The following is a 19,630-nucleotide window of genomic DNA, read 5'->3' as shown; positions in this document are numbered from 1 at the left end:
AACGTTTGTGAGGGAGAACTACAACGTTTGTGTGGGAGAACTACAACGTTTGTGAAGGAGAACTACAACGTTTGTGAGGGAGAACTACAACGTTTGTGAGGGAGAACTGCAACGTTTGTGAGGGAGAACTGCAACGTTTGTGAGGGAGAACTGCAACGTTTGTGTGGGAGAACTACAACGTTTGTGAAGGAGAACTACAACGTTTGTGTGGTGGAAGTTAGTGAGAGAACTTCGTGCCAGAGGAGTACAAGCTGTACTGTATGGTGAAGTAAGAATTCAGTGAGAAGTGGGACTTCATGGACCTAGTGAATTTTCGAGTTGTGTAGGGAGCTACACGTCGTTTGTGTGAAGCGTTTGGAGAGAACTTCACTGGCATTTAAGGAGGACTTCATTGCAGCTGATTGGTGGTGCTGCAAGAGTGCCTTACATATTTTGAGGACCCAGATGATGATTGTAATAGGGGACCTCGAGTACTGCAATAGAGGATCATAAGGACCTCGATATCTAAGGGAGTGCTTGATAGCGTTTTTTGCGTGAAAGGTGCAGTACAAGGTGAGAGATTGATGCCTTTGTAGAGTAGGAAATATATAAATATTATATGTGTCACGTATTACAGCCTAAGGCAGTGAAGGAAGCAGAAGGTTGTGGACTGAAGTTCAAGCAGCAGCCTGGTACAGATATAGGTTTAAGATATAGGAGTGTTATCAGTTGGTAGCTGCTCAAGAGGTTATATTGTTTTATTGTTATTTTTGTGTATGTATATTGTATGTATTTTTGTATTAAATGTTATATTTGTTAGCTGGCTTTTGTTCTTGTCCTGGTGAGGCTTCTGGCTAGGGAGAGAGAGAAAGACACGGCTATAACTTGAGTGATGGTGGACTAGAACTAACTAAGGGGGATTGAGAGATCATCCCAAAATTACGGAGAGCGCGCAGAGTCACGATGGCTCAAGAGCAGGTTTGTACATATGGCAACTTGGCAGTGTGAGCCATACCCCCGAGTAAAAGAGACATCGAATCCCTCTCCCAGAACCAGACGCTTACCAGGGTGATCTCCTAAATAATTAGTAGCTGCCGAGGTCGGCTGTTCCTTCTGTCAGGGAGTGGTTGGGACCACTGTTCAATGGTAAGCAAAGATCAGGTTGGTTGGTTAGCATTACCTAACCTTGTTCTACCTAACCTAGCATTACCTAACCTTGTTCTACCTAACCTAACATCACCTTACCTTGTGCAACCTAACCTAGCATTACATAACCTTGTTCTACCTAACCTAGCATTATCTAACCTTCTTCTACCTACCCTAGCATTACCTAACCTTGTGCAACCTAATCTAGCATTACCTAACCTTGTTCTACCTAACCTAGCATTATCTAACCTTCTTCTACCTAGCCTAGCATTACCTAACCTTGTTCTACCTAACCTTGTGCTACTTAACCTAGCATTACCTAACCTTGTTCTACCTAACCTAGCATTATCTAACCTTCTTCTACCTAGCCTAGCATTACCTAACCTTGTGTTACCTACCCTAGCATTATCTAACCTTCTTCTACCTAACCTAGCATTACCTAACCTTGTGCTACCTACCCTAGCATTACCTAATCTTGTTCTACCTAACCTAGCATTACCTAACCTTGTGCTACTTAACCTAGCATTACCTAACCTTGTGTTACCTAGCCTAGCATTACCTAACCTTGTGCTACCTAACCTAGCATTACCTAACCTTGTGCTACCTAACCTAGCATTACCTAACCTTGTGCTACCTAACCTAGCATTACCTAACTTTGTGCTACCTAGCCTAGCATTACCTAACCTTGTGCTACCTAACCTAGCATTACCTAACCTTGTGCAACCTAACCTAGCATTACCTAACCTTGTGCTACTTAACCTAGCATTACCTAACCTTGTGCTACCTAGCCTAGCATTACCTAACCTTGTGCTACCTAACCTAGCATTACCTAACCTTGTGCAACCTAACCTAGCATTACCTAACCTTGTGTTACCTAGCCTAGCATTACCTAACCTTGTGCTACCTAACCTATCATTACCTAACCTTGTGTTACCTAGCCTAGCATTACCTAACCTTGTGCAACCTAACCTAGCATTACCTAACCTTGTGCAACCTAACCTAGCATTACCTAACCTTGTGCAACCTAACCTAGCATTACCTAACCTTGTGCTACCTAGCCTAGCATTACCTAACCTTGTGCTACCTAACCTAGCATTACCTAACCTTGTTCTACCAAACCTAGCATTACCTAACCTTGTGCTACCTAACCTAGCATTACCTAACCTTGTGCTACCTAGCCTAGCATTACCTAACCTTGTGCTACCTAACCTAGCATTACCTAACCTTGTTCTACCTAGCCTAGCATTACCTAACCTTGTGCTACCTAACCTAGCATTACCTAACCTTGTGCTACCTAGCCTAGCATTACCTAACCTTGTGCTACCTAGCCTAGCATTACCTAACCTTGTGCTACCTAACCTAGCATTACCTAACCTTGTGCTACCTAGCCTAGCATTACCTAACCTTGTGCTACCTAGCCTAGCATTACCTAACCTTGTGCTACCTAACCTAGCATTACCTAACCTTGTGCTACCTAACCTAGCATTACCTAACCTTGTGCTACCTAACCTAGCATTACCTAACCTTGTGCTACCTAGCCTAGCATTACCTAACCTTGTGCTACCTAGCCTAGCATTACCTAACCTTGTGCTACCTAGCCTAGCATTACCTAACCAGCTGTTTTCTGTTAATCCCTCCATTTTCAGATGTCTGGACTAGAGACACTGTACTTAGGTTAGTATTTTGGCTCTCCCCCCTTTCCAAGGTCTTCATAACTACCCATCACCAACACAACTACCCATCACCAACACAACTATCCATCACCAACACAACTACCCATCACCAACACAACTACCCATCACCAACACAACTACCCATCACCAACACAACTACCCATCACCAACACAACTACCCATCACTAACACAACTACCCATCACCAACACAACTACCCATCACCAACACAACTACCCATCACCAACACAACTACCCATCACCAACACAACTACCCATCACCAACACAACTACCCATCACCAACACAACTACCCATCACCAACACAACTACCCATCACCAACACAACTACCAATTACCAACACAACTACCCATCACCAACACAACTACCCATCACCAACACAACTACCCATCACCAACACAACTACCCATCACCAACACAACTACCCATCACCAACACAACTACCCATCACCAACACAACTACCCATAACCAACACAACTACCAATCACCAACACAACTACCCATCACCAACACAATTACCCATCACCAACACAATTATCCATCACCAACACAACTACCCATTTAGAGATAGTCAGTCATTTGGAAACAAATAATGACGGGGTAATGATTGATTAGCGATACCAAAAGCAATATGAAGTTCGGGCGCCTCCGGTTTTATAAAGCCATATAAATTGTTAGGTTGATATTTAATAGTTCAGGTTAGGCTCTGTTAGGTTAGACTACATACCAGTATGTAGTTCTTGAATGAGTCCTTATTTAGGTTTCTAGACGCCATTGTAATGTTCGGCGTCGTTCCATATGCTGCCAATGTTACCCTGTTTACATTAAACTTTGGATATAGAGTTGAAATTATACCCACTCTATAATTATGGGTTCATATTTATATTATAAATTTAAATTATTCTAAAACTTATTTTCCATCACTCTTCTTCCAGTTCTGCCCTGTAACAATATGATAGTAAGGATTTTCAGAATCCTGTCGTCTCAAAATTAATTTGGTCTCTGCTAGTCACAAATCTACAGATTATGTAAAACATAATTTGGCATTGATTTACGTCTTTCAATAATATATTTTTTTACAATATATTCCTTCTAATTCATAGACAATGAAGCTTACAACAAATTGATGTTATATTTAGTCAGTATAATTCTCATTATTAAAATGTTTTATATATATGTTTGCTAGTAAAAAGTCCTCACTTAAGTTTCTAAACGACATGTTGATGTGTGGCAGCTTTTCTTCCCATTTCAATTTTAAGATATACATTATTCAATTTATTTAAAATTGTTACAATCGTGTTCGGACCAACAAGAATCAAAACAGTTGGAGGCCAAGAGACACTTCAAGATATTACACGACCAAAGATCACATTCACTCCGAATATCTACCCCCTACGGGTTACTCTTGCCCGTGCCTCCTCTTGTGGTGGCTTAATCTACATCAATCTTCAAACTGTTTGTTTACATTTATTATGAATAAAGCATGAGACTGACCGTGGGATCGTTGGCCACGCACCTTGTACAGCTTGGAGACACGGAAGGTGAGGATCATGTCGCCCCCGGCGCCGTGGCCTCGCTGGTTGTCGTGGTTGTCGACGAAGACGAGAGCGAAGGCTCGGTCCAGCAGGCCCCAGCCCTCGCCCATGGTGATGAGGCTTTTGAGCTGCTTCTCCCCACGGAAGGTCTCGCCCAGGAACTTACCGTATTTAAACTCCGTCACACGGCCGTTGCCGACATATTCCAGGCTTGTAATAGGTTCTCCGCCTGAGATACATAATACGGAATGCTTCAGTCTAATGCGGAAGTTTTCAAAACATAATACATGGAATAAATTTTGATAAATTGATAGGACGTCGAAATTTGGGTCAAAGCAAAATAGAAAATATAATAAATAAGCATATTTTTTACTAGTGTGTGGATTACTGTATTGAAAAATAACTTGCGTTAAGCATCTCTGAAGCAACTCATCCATAATCCATAAGAGGACTAATACTGAGGAAGATTTGCAAATCATTTACACATAACTGACGACAAAATTTAAAGTTCTTCTTGGAGAACTTCTAGCAAGTTCTAGTGTACCGAGAGCTATACACTTAATACATGAACAGTAGGAGTCTAAGAAAAAAATAAACAATTTAAATGCTCCTGTCTGCACAGAAAAAATAGATATTATTGCACTTACAGAAACATGAATAAATTTAGAAAACAGAACTACTAGCTCAATATCAAATAAACGGATTTAAACTACTTCACGCAGATAGATATATTAGATGAGGAGGGGGTGTAGCCATATATGTTAGGGAAAATTAGAAATGCAGACTTAAAATGGGAATCAAACTGAGCTACACACAACTATTTGGTTAGAATTAAACGAAATGCTAAAAATCTTATAATAGGATTTATGTACAGGCCGCCAAACTTAGAATGGAAGCAAAGCATCTCTGGGATGAAATATCTAGAGCATCTAAATCTAATAGTATTTGTGTCATCGGTGACTTTAATTTTAAAGGAATAAACTGGCTTAACCGAACAGGGAGTAACGAAGCAGAAGAATTCTTAGAATTAATTGACGATTGCTTCCTTAAACAATACAATAAGGAACCAACGCGGGAAAAAAAATTCCCACGAATTTCTGGCGGGAAACACTCCCGTTAACACTGGCGAGTATTTCCAGATATCTCAACTGCGAATTGGCTTAAGCAGAACAGATGATGACCGATGTTAATTATAGGTGGGGATTCACAACACAGTCCATTTCCTCTGCATATGTCTTTACTCTTACTTTACAGTCTAGTACGCTTTTCTGAAATTACAAGCTAATACGACGAGTTCCCGGATTTTGCTCGTTCTCTATGGACACACGTCGATATCGCGAGAATACAAAAAGCACTTAGGTGCCACTACAGACGGAAATTTCACTTAGTGGCCGACCAAACGAAAATGACTTCCAGCTTGGAGTAATGGAGAATAGCGTCTTGGGCCCAGGTTTCGAGGATGCTGGCCTACTGGTCCCACCTCAAACTTACCAATCAGAGTGTCGTGCACCTAGGGCTAGATGCCATCAGCCAATCACGGCTTTCCCTTGGTTGGCGCGCTAGGGTGAGGTCACGGCGGCCGTCTTGGTTTCCATGGAAACGGCCCAGGCGGCTGATACCTCACGTCTCGCCCTAAACCTCTTGACTCACCCAAGCTTACAGTAAAAACTGTATAACTATTAAACAGTAAAAACTGTATAAACACTCTATAACTATTTCTACAAATGCGTTGCAACAGCCATTACAACATATTTCGAGTGCTGACGGCCTCAGCTCTCCAACGAGCCTAGGCACTTGATGTCTCATGTCCGGGTTAGCAAATCTAGACCGAGTGCACGCCCATTTACGTACATGGGTGCACGGTAGCGTTCGTGCACCCCACACTCTAGTAGAAGATTTAGCTGGTGAGATCCATACCTCACACATGGCTGTGCCAAACAAAGAGTTAGTATCAATGGAGTTAAGTCAGAATGGTTAAGTTATATGTGGAGTGCCTCAGGCTCTCTCCTGGGACCTCTGTTATTCATAATATAAATAAATTCACTGCAAATACCACTCGTCTTCACTCTGAAATTAATAAATTATTCACAACATGGTTGTATAAAGGGCCGTTCATGTTTAACAAATTTGCTATAATTTTATTCCAGCATAGTTGAGGCAGTTGATAGTGGTAAGGTTTGCAATGTTGTGTACCTTGACTTTAGCAAAGGTTTTGATGCAGTGCCACACGAAAGACTGATTAAAAAAATAGAGGCTCATGGTATTGGGGGGTGCTATTGAGTTGGATTAAGGTATGGCTATACTAAAGGAAACAGAGAGTTATTTCAGCCACGTTATTATGACTCCTCGTCAGCAAACAGCGAGTTAGTATAAAAGGGATTAAGTCAGACTGGGAAAACACTCCCCTCGTGACCTCCACAGGACACACACATGCACATCACTTCCTCAGCAACACATTTGTGCAGTGCAACCATGTCCCCCCAGGAAATGACTCTTCTGACCATCCTTCTGAAATTATTAACGTCAGAAGGACACAGTGATCTCGTAGCAAGAGCAAGGAAAATTGCTGAAGATGAAAGGAATTCTGAATCACAGGATAATCCTACTCCTCACAATGAGCCACCGTGGCAAATTGTTGGAAACGGAAGAGCAAATAAACGAACAAGAAACGCCTGAAGAAACCAATCTAGAAGCCAGCCAGAACCCAAGAGCAGCCCCCCAAACCAATGCCAAGGACCATCTTCAAAACCAAAAAAACAGTAGATGGTCCCACTAATGCTTACATTGCCGCACTGGAAAAGGATCATCCAGGATCAGATCTTAGAGCCAAACCTGACATTAGAGGCAGATATAACATGTCCACAGCTAATCCAGATATAATTACAAACCTCAGGAATGCAGAAGACCTAGTTGAACTGAAACCAGAGGAAAAAATCACCAAAATCATAGTACAACATTTCCCGGTTAAAGTTCATGCAAACAGACTCTTAGAATGCCCAAATGTCACAACGGCGGAAAGATGTAAGCACAATAATGCAGAAACAAGACAGGTCCTCGTAACAATAAAAGGACCTCGCATCAACACTCTGAATGTTGGGATCTATGGACAATACAGTCTAAGGCTGTACAAAATAGAACTCATGCGCTGTTACAGATGTCAGCGCTCTGGCCACCATAAAGATGGCTGCAGAGGCCATCTGTAAACGATGTGGAGTATGCAGCGAACTCCACAACACCGACATATGCAAGAATCTGCAAAAAGAAGGCAAACCAACGAAAGTAAAATGTCCAAACTGCGGGGATACACATCACGCCTGGAACAAAAGATGTCCAGAAAGGGTGAAAAGAATAGAAGCTTTCGGACGTACCCAGCAACCCAAAGTCACAACTTCTAGACAACCTCGACCAGACCCTCGGTAAAAAGCCAGTCGTACACTCCCCGGCAAGTCCGAATAAATGAAGATACAAATGCTCAAAAGACTAAAGCACCAATTCCTTCTAGTGTGAGCGAGAACAGGGCCTCCAATAACTGGAGGAAACAAAGCACTGCTCCACAAGGCAACAGTAACCGAATAAATCATGGCGCAAAAGAAATACACTTGCTGTTGCCTCCATGACCTCCCAAGCACGAATGACGATCCCTACATCATCAAATGCCCCAGTAGCCGGATGTAGCAAAGACGCTAGGACCCAACCAAGTCTCCTCACCTAAAAAGACAAATAAAAGGCAGCCAAAGGCGTATCAAGTGACTACTATTCCAATGGTTATTGCTTCCCTAACAGAGACCTTCAGCAAGATGTTTTACAAAACATTCCAAGCACTGGAACAGACCAACCCACAGATAAAAAAGGAAATGATAACAAAGTTCAAAAAACAGTCTACTGAATTTATTTCTTCCACACTTCTAAAAGCCCTACCTGAATAGGTTGACGAAGTAGAAGTTGAAGAAGGTGACGAAAATGAATTGTTTCAGCACCCAATTGCAGTCTCCATTCCAGCCATGAAGACACAAGCCGTCGGGGAAATCAGCACTTTAGAAACTACCATGGACTCAATGTATTCCACATGTATTCCACTCTAACAGAATAATGGACAATCTCAAGATTATACAATGGAACATTCAAGGATTCAAAAACAAAGAACAAACACTCAGAGCAGTGCTTCTCAAGGACAACGTTGATATTGTTTTACTTCAAGAAACACTCACAAGGACTGAAAGATATATCAATATCCTAGGATATCAAGGTTTCCACTGCTCAACTCCACAAGGTGGCCCCAGAGGCATTTCAATTCTAGTCAGAAATCAAATCAATGCCACGGCAATTACAGACCTGCCTAGCTGCTGGAGAGAACGTTGAAATTATGGGTGTTAATCTCACTATGAGGAACTCAATGCTGTCCATCTTCAATGTATACAGGAGCCCTAGAGAACACGACATAGATCTCTCTGCAATCTTTGAAATAGCAGTCACTACACCTACTATCATCTCGGGTGATATCCACGCTCATAGTGAAATACTACTTGATTCACAAGAACCGACGCCAACGGAAGACATATTGAACACCTTTTGGATGAAGTGCTGGAAATCAGTCTGCTTAATTCGACGGAACCAAATCTTCATTGACGGGGGAAAGCTGGATCTCACGTTTGTTTCCACCAGTATTTATAAGTTGTGTCATTGGTCAGTTGATCATGTTCTGACCAGTGACCACTTTGCTACAAAAACAGTTATTAATATAGCACTACCTCCCAGACCTCCAGCTCCTTAGCCCAGATGGGATTTTATCAAAGCAGATTGGACGAAGTTTCAGGAAGCTCTCGAAACTTGGCACCAAAATTACACTCCTCCTGACAACACCGAAGAAATGGAAAAAGATTTAGTAAATGCAATACATAGAACAGCAAATCACGCCATCCCCAAGAGGAAAACAATTACAAACAACACAACGATCATTGGTATTACTGTGAAAGAATCAAAGAGCTACATAACAGACTAAATTGTGCACGAAAGAATTACAGAAGAGATAGAACTGAAGTTAATCTAGGACTTCTTAGAGTTGTCCGAGATCATATGCACGAAGAAACAGCAAAAATCAGAGAAGAAAAATGGCTCGAGTGATGTGCCAAGCGAACTCAGCATACATCCTTGGGCGACATCTGGAAGACATCAACAAGGCCAAAGGAAAATCGCCTCCTGCTCCGCCGCACCATGTTCATCCAGAGCAAGAAGCAAAAAGGTTAGCAAATCTATTTGCTTCAAGAGCCAGTTCCACTCAACTTCCTCAAGCAACTCTCACTCACCAACAAAGACTTCAAGCAGCAAGATGGAAAAAATAGATGATGCTTTAGCCTTACCTGACGAACTAGATCAATCTTTCAATCTGAAAGAACTCAGAAGAGCTACAATGAAAACTAAAAATACAGCTCCAGGTGAGGACAAAATCACTCACAACATGCTAGCCAAGATAGGAGTAAAGGGTGAAGAAGCCTTCTTGAATCTCATCAACAGAGTATGGGTGACAAGAACTCGACCACTCTCTTGGAACAGAGCAATTATAGTTCCCGTTCCAAAACCTAAAGACCCAGGAAATCACAGACCCATCTCATTAACAAGCTGTCTGGCCAAAACTACAGAAAGAATGGTTCTTAATCGAATTGAATGGTAAGCCAATCCACTGCACCAAAATATGTTTGCTAACAGAAAAGGTGTTAAACCACAGAATGCCTTACCTCCCTCCTGGATCAAATCAATGACATACCTGGAATCCTTATTTTTCTAGACCTAGAAAAAGCCTTCGAGTTAGCCAGTGCTCCAGCTACACTGTGCTGCCTTGTGGATAAGGAAATCAAAGGACACGCTCTTGCCTTTGCCAAAGGAAGCTTGCTTAACCGAGAAGCTAAGGTCAAATTCCAAGGAAAAACATCGTCCTCAAAGAGGCTAGAAAATGGAACTCTGCAGGAAGGAATACTAAGCCCCTTCCTCTTCAACTGTCTCATAGAACAATTCATGAAGCTCAAGTTAGCAAAACCCAAACTGCTTAACTATGTAGACGACTGTGTGGTCATCATGAATGGCAAAGGCACCAGGAACCATGCACAAAAATGCCTAGATATTATCAGCAGGGAAGCGGAACGCATAGCAGTGAAAATAAACAGCAATAAAACAAAAGCTATGGCCGTTAAAATGAGAACTCAAGACATCAGACTGGCAATACAAGGACAAAAAATTGAGTGGGTTACCACTTTTCAATATCTAGGAGTCATAATAGACAACCAGTTGAAATTCACTCAAGAAATTGAATATCTTCGGCAACGTTGTAAAGCCAAAACTCAGCTTTGCGCTCCCTGACCAGTCTTAGAGAAGGTGCATCTCTACCAGTACTCAAAATGTACTACGTTCAAGCAGTGAGGTCATTCATCGGCTATGCTGCTCCTGCTCTTACATCCCTCAGTGATAACCAATGGGAGAAACTGGAAGTGTCTCAAAATAATGCTCTGAGAACAATGCTGGGAGCACCTATATGGACGCGTAGGTAGAACCTTAGAATGGAAACCGGTTTACCAGCATTAGAAAACAGGATAAAACAAAGGATAGCCACCATAATAGGAAAACTTACTGGAACAACCGCCAGACTGTGAATCAAAGACAGCATACAGAGATCCTTTCAGAAAAACCTACAGTATAGAACAAGCTCATGGATGGATGATCTGGTCAAGATTTTAGAAAAATGTACCTGAAATGGACTATTAAAAACAAAGGGGAAGATAGACCTTATCAACACTTTCGACAGCCTCCTCCATGGGAAGAATCGAATCTAAAGATAATCATTGAAAGATTACCAGGTAAAAAATCAGCGTGTGACCCGCAGAGACTCAAGGAAGTAATAGAACAACAAATGGAAAGTATCTCATGACCTACAACGACTCACATCTTCACAGACGGATCAGGTGATCAAGAAAAAGGTTCTGCTGGGGCAGCAGTTTACACTACCAACCATGAAGTTTACTGGAGCATGAATAGTGGGTGCTTAACATTGCAGACAGAATTATATGCCCTGAAGGAGGCAATAAACTATACAATTGAGAATAATTTACATGATGTCATCATTCATACCGACTCTAAATCTTCGCTCCAGTCATTGTTATTCAGTCAGCACAGAGATAATATAAAACTCTTCACAGAAATTCAACATATAGGAAAAGAAGCCCATAATCGACGGCTGTCAAAAACCCTAAATTGGATACGAAGTCATATTGGCATAGATAATAATGAAAAGGTCAATCACCCTAAATTGGATACCAGGTCACATTGGCGGTAAAGAAAAGGCAGACTCACTAGCAAAAACTGCCACTGCTCTACCTGTTGTACAGGTTCAAATACCTCCAAGTTTCTCACAGATTATGGAGCAAATGAAGAAGAAAATATTCTCACCTATCAAAAGTCGCCACAGAGCCAAAGTAGAGGAAGGAAGATCCACTGCGATATGGTACGAACACGCCACTGGTTACTCCTCTTTCAGGCCGGGCAAAAAGATATCCAGAGATATTGCAGTAGCCATACACAGACTCAGACTTGGTTACAAATGCTGCTGGGAGGTTATGAACCCAATAGTTAAAGAGTGTCACTTTTGTGAAACAGAAGCAGAGGCGCTACTATTGCACTATTTACTGGAATGTGAAGCTACTGAAGCCCTGCCATCAAACTCAACATTAATCCAACGACAGCAGCTACATTAGATGCACATTCCACAGCGACTACAATGATTAGAAAAGCTGTTGATGAATGGGACTCATTAGTGAGCATTATGCATCTACATCCGCCACCAAGATAATGTTAATAAAACAAGATAAAACCAGTGCACTAAAACAGAAGCGATAAATAAGCATGGAAAAAGGAGAAATCCCCTCCTCCATTTTAAACGTAGACCCAAATATCACAAACAAGGTTATCACGTATAACCAAACTCAATTATGGGCTCACCATAGCCCGTGCTACATGGACACTTCGTTCTGAGTAGCTAAATCTGAAACAACAGCAACAACAACCACTCATTAACTCGCACAGTTAATCCGCACTCCACAGCGTGTCAGAGTCAGTGTTTAGTGTTGGACAGTCGCTGAGTGTAGCAGTACACAGTTACAGTCACTCCCTCAGTTACTCTTTTAGAACAGTGTAACCATGTCTTCCCAGGATATGACTTTCCTAACCATCCTTCTTGAATTATTAACGTCAGAAGGACACAGTGATATAGTAGCAAGAGCAAGGAAAATTGCTGAAGACGACCCAACCCTAAACGAACCACCGTGGCAACTTGTAGGCAACGGAAAGGCAAACAAACGAAGAAGAACCGAAGAAACGCCCAAAGAAACCAATTTAGAAGCCAACCAGAACTCAAGAGCAGCACCCAAACCAATGTCAAGGACCATATTCAAAACCAAAAAACCAGTAGATGGTCCAACTTATGTTTACATTGCCGCAATGGAAAAGAATAATCCAGGATTAGATCTTAGAGCCAAACCCGACATTAGAGGTAGATATAACATATCCACAGCTAATCCGGATATAATCACAAACCTCAGGAACACAGAACACCTAGTTGAACTGAGACTAGAGGAAAAAATCACCAAAATGATAGTACAAAATTTCCCGGTCGAAGTTCATGCAAACACTCCTAGAATGCCCAAATGTCACAACGGCGGAAAGATGCAAGCACAACAATATAGAAACAAGATAGGTCCTCGTAACAATAACAAGACCTCGCATCAACACTCTGAGTGTCGGGATCTACGGTCAATTCAGGCTAAGACTGTACAACCCAGAACCCATGTGCTGTTACAGATGTCAGCGCTTCGGCCACCACAAAGATGGCTGCAGAGACCTGGAACGATGTGGAGTATGTAGCGAGCTCTACAATACCGACATATGCAAGAATCTGCACAAAGACGGCTAACAAACGAAAGCAAAATGCCCAAACTGCAGGGATACACATCGCGAGGAACAAACGATGTCCAGAGAGGGTAAAAAAAATACTAGCTTTCGGATCAACCCAGCAACCCAAAGCAACAACTTCTGGACCCAATCGACCAGACCCTCGGTAAGAAGCTAGTGGTACACCCCTCGGCAAGTCCGAATAAATGAAGATCAGCAACAGTCTGCGCACCAAATCCTTCTAGTCAGAGCAAGGACAGGGCCTCCAACAACTGGAGGAAACAAAGAAGCACTAGTCCACTAAGAAACAGCAACAGAATAGATCAAGGCAGCAAAACGGACATACCTGCCGTTGCCTCCAAGACCTCCCAAGCAGAAATGATGATCCCTACATCATTAAATGCCCCAGTAGCTGGATGTAGCAAAGACGCTTCAACCTAGCCAAGAGTCTCCTCACCCACCAAGAAAAAAGTCTCCACTCCAGCCAAGAAGACACAAGCCGTCGGGAAAACCAGTAATGTAAAAACCATGGACTCAATGATTCCACCATAACGGAAAAATGGACAATCTCAAAATTATACGATGGAATATTCAAGGATTCAAAAACAAAGCACAAACACTCAGAGCAGTGCTTCTCAAGGACAGCATTGACATTGTTCTACTTCAAAAAACACTCACCAGGACTGGCAGAAATATCAATATTCCAGAATATCAAGGTTTCCACTGCTCAATGGCACAAGGGGGCACCAGAGGCATTTCAATTCTAGTAAGAAATCATATCAATGCCACGGCAATCACAGACCTGCCCAACTGTGGCGAGAACGTCGAAATTATGGGAGTTAAGCTCACTATGAGGAACTCAATGCTGTCCATCTTCAATGTATACAAGAGGCAGAGAGAACACAACATGGATCTCTCAACAATCTTTGAAACAGCAGTCACTACACCTACTATTATCTCTGGCGTCTTCAAAACTCATAGTGAATTACTACTTGATTTACCAAGAACCGACGCCAACGGAAGACATATTGAACACCTTTTGGATGAAGTGCTGGAAATCAGTCTGCTTAATTCGACGGAACCAACCCACACTGGTGGGGGAAAGCTGGATCTCACGTTTGTTTCCACCAGTATTTATGAGTTGTGTCATTCGTCAGTGGATCATGTTCTGACCACTGACCACTTTGCTACAAAAACAGTTACCAATATAGCACTACCTCCTAGACCTCCAGCCCCCGAGCCCGGATGGGACTTTATCAAAGCAGATTGGACGAAGTTTCAGGAAGCTCTCGAAACTTGGCACCAAAACTACACTCCTCCTGACAACACTGAAGAAATGGAAAAAGATTTAGTAAATGCAATACATAGAGCAGCAAATCACGCCATCCCCAACATGAAAACAATTACCCAACAACACAAGGACCATTGTTATTACTGTGATAGGATCAAAGAGATACATAACAGACTAAATCGTACACGAAAGAATTTCAGAAGAGCTAGAACCGAAGTTGATCTAGGACTTCTTAGGTCTGTCCGAGATCTTATGCACGAAGAAACAGCAAAAATCAGAGAAGAAAAATGGCTCGAGTACTGTGTCAAGCTAAATCAGCATATGTCCTTGGGCGACATCTGGAGGACATCAACAAGGCCAAAGGAAAATCGTCTCCTGCTCCGCCGCACCATGTTCATCCAGAGCAAGAAGCAGAAAAGCTAGCAAATCTATTTGCTTCAAGAGCCAGTTCCACTCAACTTCCTCAAGCAACTCACACTCACCAACAAAGACTTCAAGCAGCAAGATGGAAAAAAATAGATGATGCTTTAGCCTTACCTGACGAACTAGACCAACCTTTCAATCTGAAAGAACTCAGAAGTGCTACAAAGAAAACTAAAAATACAGCTCCAGGCGAGGACAAAATCACTTACAACGTGCTAGCCAAGAGAGGGGAAAAGTGTGAAGAAGCCTTCTTGAATCTCATCAACAGAGTATGGGTGACAAGAACCCGACCACTCTTTTGGAACAGTGCAGTTATAGTTCCCATTCCAAAACCTAAAGACCCAGGAAAACACAGACCCATCTCATTCACATGCTGTCTGGCCAAAACTGCAGAAAGAATGGCCCTTAATCGAATTGAATGGAAAGCCAATCCACTACATCAAAATATATTTGCTTACAGAAAAGGTGTTGGAACCACAGAATGCCTTACCTCCCTCCTGGATCAAATCAATGACAAACCTGGAATCCTTATTTTTCTAGACCTTGAAAAAGCCTTCGAGTTAGCTAGTGCTCCAGCTACACTGTGCTTCCTTGTGGATAAGAAAATCAAAGGACACGCTGTTGCCTTTGCCAAAGGAAGCCTGCTTAACCGAGAAGCTAAGGTCAAATTCCAAGGAAAAACATCGTCCTCAAAGATGCTGGAAAATGGAACTCCGCAGGGAGGAATACTAAGCCCCATCCTCTTCAACTGTCTCATGGAACAATTCATGAAGCTCAAGTTACCAAAAGCCAAACTTCTTATTAACTATGCAGATGACTTTGTGGTCATCATCAATGGCAAAAGTGCCAGGAACCATGCACAAAAATGCCTAGATATTATCAGCAGGGAAGCGGAACACATAGCAGTGAAAATAAACAGCAATAAAACAAAAGCTATGGCCGTTAAAATGAGAACTCAAGACATCAGACTGGCAATACAAGGACAAGAAATTGAGTGGGTTACCACTTTTCAATACCTAGGAGTCATAATAGACAACCAGTTGAAATTCACTCAAGAAATTGAATATCTTCGGCAACGCTGTAAAGCCAGAAACTCAACTTTGCACTCCCTGACCAGTCTTAGAGATGGTGCATCTCTACCAGTACTCAAAATGTACTACGTTCAAGCAGTTAGGTCACTCATCGACTATGCTGCTCCTGCTCTTACATCCCTCAGTGATAACCAATGGGAGAAACTGGAAGTGTCTCAAAATGATGCTCTGAGAACAATGCTGGGAGCACCTATATGGACGCGTAGGTAGAACCTTAGAATAAGAACATAAGAACAAAGGAACAAAGGCAACTGCAGAAGGCCTATTGGCCCATACGAGTAGTGAAAGACAGGGGTCATAAGAAGACCTTGACAAGGCCGCCTACAGACGCCCTAAGGACGGCAAATTCATTTGCCGTGTTGGAGGACGAGTGCTGTAGTGCGCCTGCAGCGAGGAAATCAGCGAGGAACGGCGGAGCGCAGGCCCCTCAGGCTGCTCAGAAAGTTAGGGTGGTACCGAAGCGAATTTTGGTTGTGGGAGATTCCCAGGTGAGGTATTTAGACAGAACGTTTTGTGCCAGAGATAGGGGGAACAGATTAAGGGTTTGCTATCCGGGAGCTGGAATTGGTGATATTGTTGAAAACATGAATGATATTATGACGGGAAATAGGAACAAACCCATTATTTGTATTAGTGCAGGGGGTAATGATGTTGGGCGAGTTAGGAGTGAGGAACTAATACAGAGATATAGGACAGCCATTGAATTACTTAGGAGCAAGGGAGGAATCCCGATCATATGTGGCATTCTTCCAAGAAAGGGAGTGGGAAATGAATGGATGTCGAGGGCACTTGGTGTCAATTGCCGACTGGAAAGATATTGCAAATCAAATTCAATATCTTTCATAGACAACTGGGAACGCTTCTATGGAAGAAATGAAATGTATGCTCGTGATGGGGTGCATCTATCGAGGGCTGGGGTTGTTGCTGTTGCAAACTCGTTGGAAGAAGTGGTTAGAGGTGTTTGTTTGGGTTTAAACTGTTAGTAGATAGTGGTATGGGAATTGATTTGGAGGAAGGAGGTAATAAAAGTATGTGTTCGTGGGAGAAAAGAATTGGTAAAATGATCAGGGAAAGAAAAGGGCCTCAAAATAACAATTCACTTAGGATATATTACACTAACAGTAGAAGTCTAAGAAATAAAATTAATGAATTAAATGCTCTTGTCTGCACAGAAAAAAATAGATATTATTGCACTTACCGAAACGTGGATGAATGTAGAAAATAGAGAACTATTAGCTGAATATCAAATAAATGGATTTAAACTATTTCACACAGATAGATATATTAGACGAGGAGGGGGAGTAGCCATATATGTTAGGGACAATTTGAAATGTAGTCTCAAAGAGGGAATCAAAACTGAGCCACACACAGAAACTATTTGGATAGAATTAAACGAAAAAGCAAATAATAATATAATAGGAGTTATATATAGGCCACCAAATTTAGACAGAATGGAAGCAAAGCATCTATGGGATGAAATATCTAGAGCATCTAGATCTAACAATATTTATGTCATAGGTGACTTTAATTTTAGTGGAATAAACTGGGTGAACAAAACAGGGAATAGTGAAGCAGAAGATTTTCTAGAATTAATTGACGATTGCTTTCTTACGCAACATATTAAGGAACCAACGCGGGAAAATAATATTTTAGATTTAGTATTAACTAACAGGGAAACACAAATTAATGACATCGAAATAGGGAGTGAGCTAGGGAACAGTGATCACAAAGCAATCAGATTTAGCATAGAATGGAATAGACCTGTAGGAGAAAATTCTGTTAAAGTGCCAGATTTTCGAAAAGCTGATTTTAATAGCCTAAGAAATTTTTTGGGTCAAATAGATTGGAAACTCTTGGGTATGGGGTGTGGGCCGGTCTTAGAGCGAGACATGAACCCAGCGACAGGTGACGTAAAAGGGGATTTCGATGTGGATTTAATATATAACTTATTTAAGAATAATCTAAACAAAGCACAGGAACGTAGTATACCATACAAATTGAATAGATCGAATACTAATGAACCAAAGTGGATAACAAATAATTTAAAGAACCTTATAGGTAAAAAGAGAGCTTGGTACAAAAGGATTAAGAATGGGGAAGTCAGGTTAGAACAGGAATTCATACAACTGGTTAGAAATGTTAAAAAAGAGACTAGGAAAGCAAAAAGAAACTATGAAGTTCGCATAGCAGAGCAAGCAAAGTCAAATCCTAAAGGTTTTTTTCAGTTATATCGAACTAAGACTAAGGAAAGGATAGGTCCATTAAAATCTGTGACAGGTCAAATAACGGATAATGACAAGGAGATGAGTAGTATTTTTAACAAATATTTTATATTTGTATTTACTAAAGAAGAACTTAACAATATGCCCTGTAGCCGAACAAGTCTATGTGGGTAGGGATGAGGACAGGTTGACTAGTTTAGCAGTTACCAGGGAGGATTTAATTAAACAATTAGAAAAACTAAAACCAAACAAATCCCCAGGGCCGGATGAAGTGTTTGCCAGGGTGCTTAAAGAATGCAAAGAGGAGCTTTCCGAGCCACTGTCTACCATATTTAATAAATCAATAGAGTCAGGCAGAGTGCCAGAGTCAGGGAAGGTAGCTAATGTGGTACCAATTTTTAAGAAAGGAGATAGATCACTTGCATCAAACTATCTGCCAATTAGCCTAACGTCTATTGTGGGAAAGTTACTCGAATCAATAATTGCAAATACAATTCGTCTCCATCTTGAAAAACATAAATTAATAAATGAGTCGCAACATGGTTTTACAAATGGCCGTTAATGTTTAACAAATTTGCTAAAATTTTATTCCAGCATAGTTAAGGCAGTTGATAGTGGTAAGGATTGTGATGTGGTGTACCTTGACTTTAGCAAAGCTTTTGATACAGTGCCACATGAAAGACTGATTAAAAAGATAGAGTCTCATGGTATTGGGGGTGCTATATTAAGCTGGATTAGGGCATGGCTATACCAAAGGAAACAGAGAGTTAGTATATATTGAGTCAAGTCAGAGTGGGAAAATGTTGTAAGTGGAGTGCCTCAAGGCTCTGTCCTGGGACCTCTGCTGTTTATAATAAATATAAATGATTTAGATTCAGGTTTGAGTAGCAACATTTGCAAATTTGCCGATGATACGAAAATCGGTAGGGAAATAAATTCGGAGGAGGACTCAGTATCACTTCAAGTTGATCTAGATAGGGTTTTGAAATGGTCAAAGGATTGGCAGATGCAGTTTAATGCTGATAAATGTAAAGTTCTGAGATTAGGTAATGATGATAGAGTTACAAGATACGAGCTAGATGGTGTTGAGATTGCGAAAGGGATCTGGGAGTTATGATTAGTAAGAATTTAAAACAAAAGGATCAATGCATAAATATTCGCAATAAGGCAAATCGGACACTTGGATTTATTAATCGCAGCGTTAGTAACAAGACACCTGGTGTGGTTCTCAAGCTATATCTTGCTCTAGTAAAACCCCATTTAGATTATGCAGTTCAGTTTTGGTCGCCATATTATAGAATGGATATAAATTCACTTG

The 19,630-nt window shown here is 41.4% G+C and overlaps 1 protein-coding gene across 1 annotated transcript in view; it reads right to left on the bottom strand.

The window, feature by feature from the left end:
- The window catches only part of LOC123751618 (alpha-amylase-like), a 52,049-nt gene extending 45,889 nt beyond the window's left edge, over positions 1-6,160 (bottom strand). Inside the window, exons 1-2 of the mRNA XM_069320563.1 lie at positions 6,120-6,160; positions 4,336-4,612 (exon numbers count right to left, since the gene is read on the bottom strand). Of these exons, the coding sequence (XP_069176664.1) occupies positions 4,336-4,612; positions 6,120-6,160 (318 nt within the window). The remainder of the gene's footprint in view (positions 1-4,335; positions 4,613-6,119) is intronic.
- Positions 6,161-19,630: the final 13,470 nt, after the last annotated feature.

Source organism: Procambarus clarkii, unplaced genomic scaffold (genome assembly GCF_040958095.1).
Source record: "Procambarus clarkii isolate CNS0578487 unplaced genomic scaffold, FALCON_Pclarkii_2.0 HiC_scaffold_186, whole genome shotgun sequence".
In the NCBI taxonomy this organism is placed as follows: domain Eukaryota; kingdom Metazoa; phylum Arthropoda; class Malacostraca; order Decapoda; family Cambaridae; genus Procambarus; species Procambarus clarkii.
The sequence above is the reverse complement of the archived record's forward strand: the minus strand, read 5'-3'. Positions and strand labels throughout refer to the sequence as shown.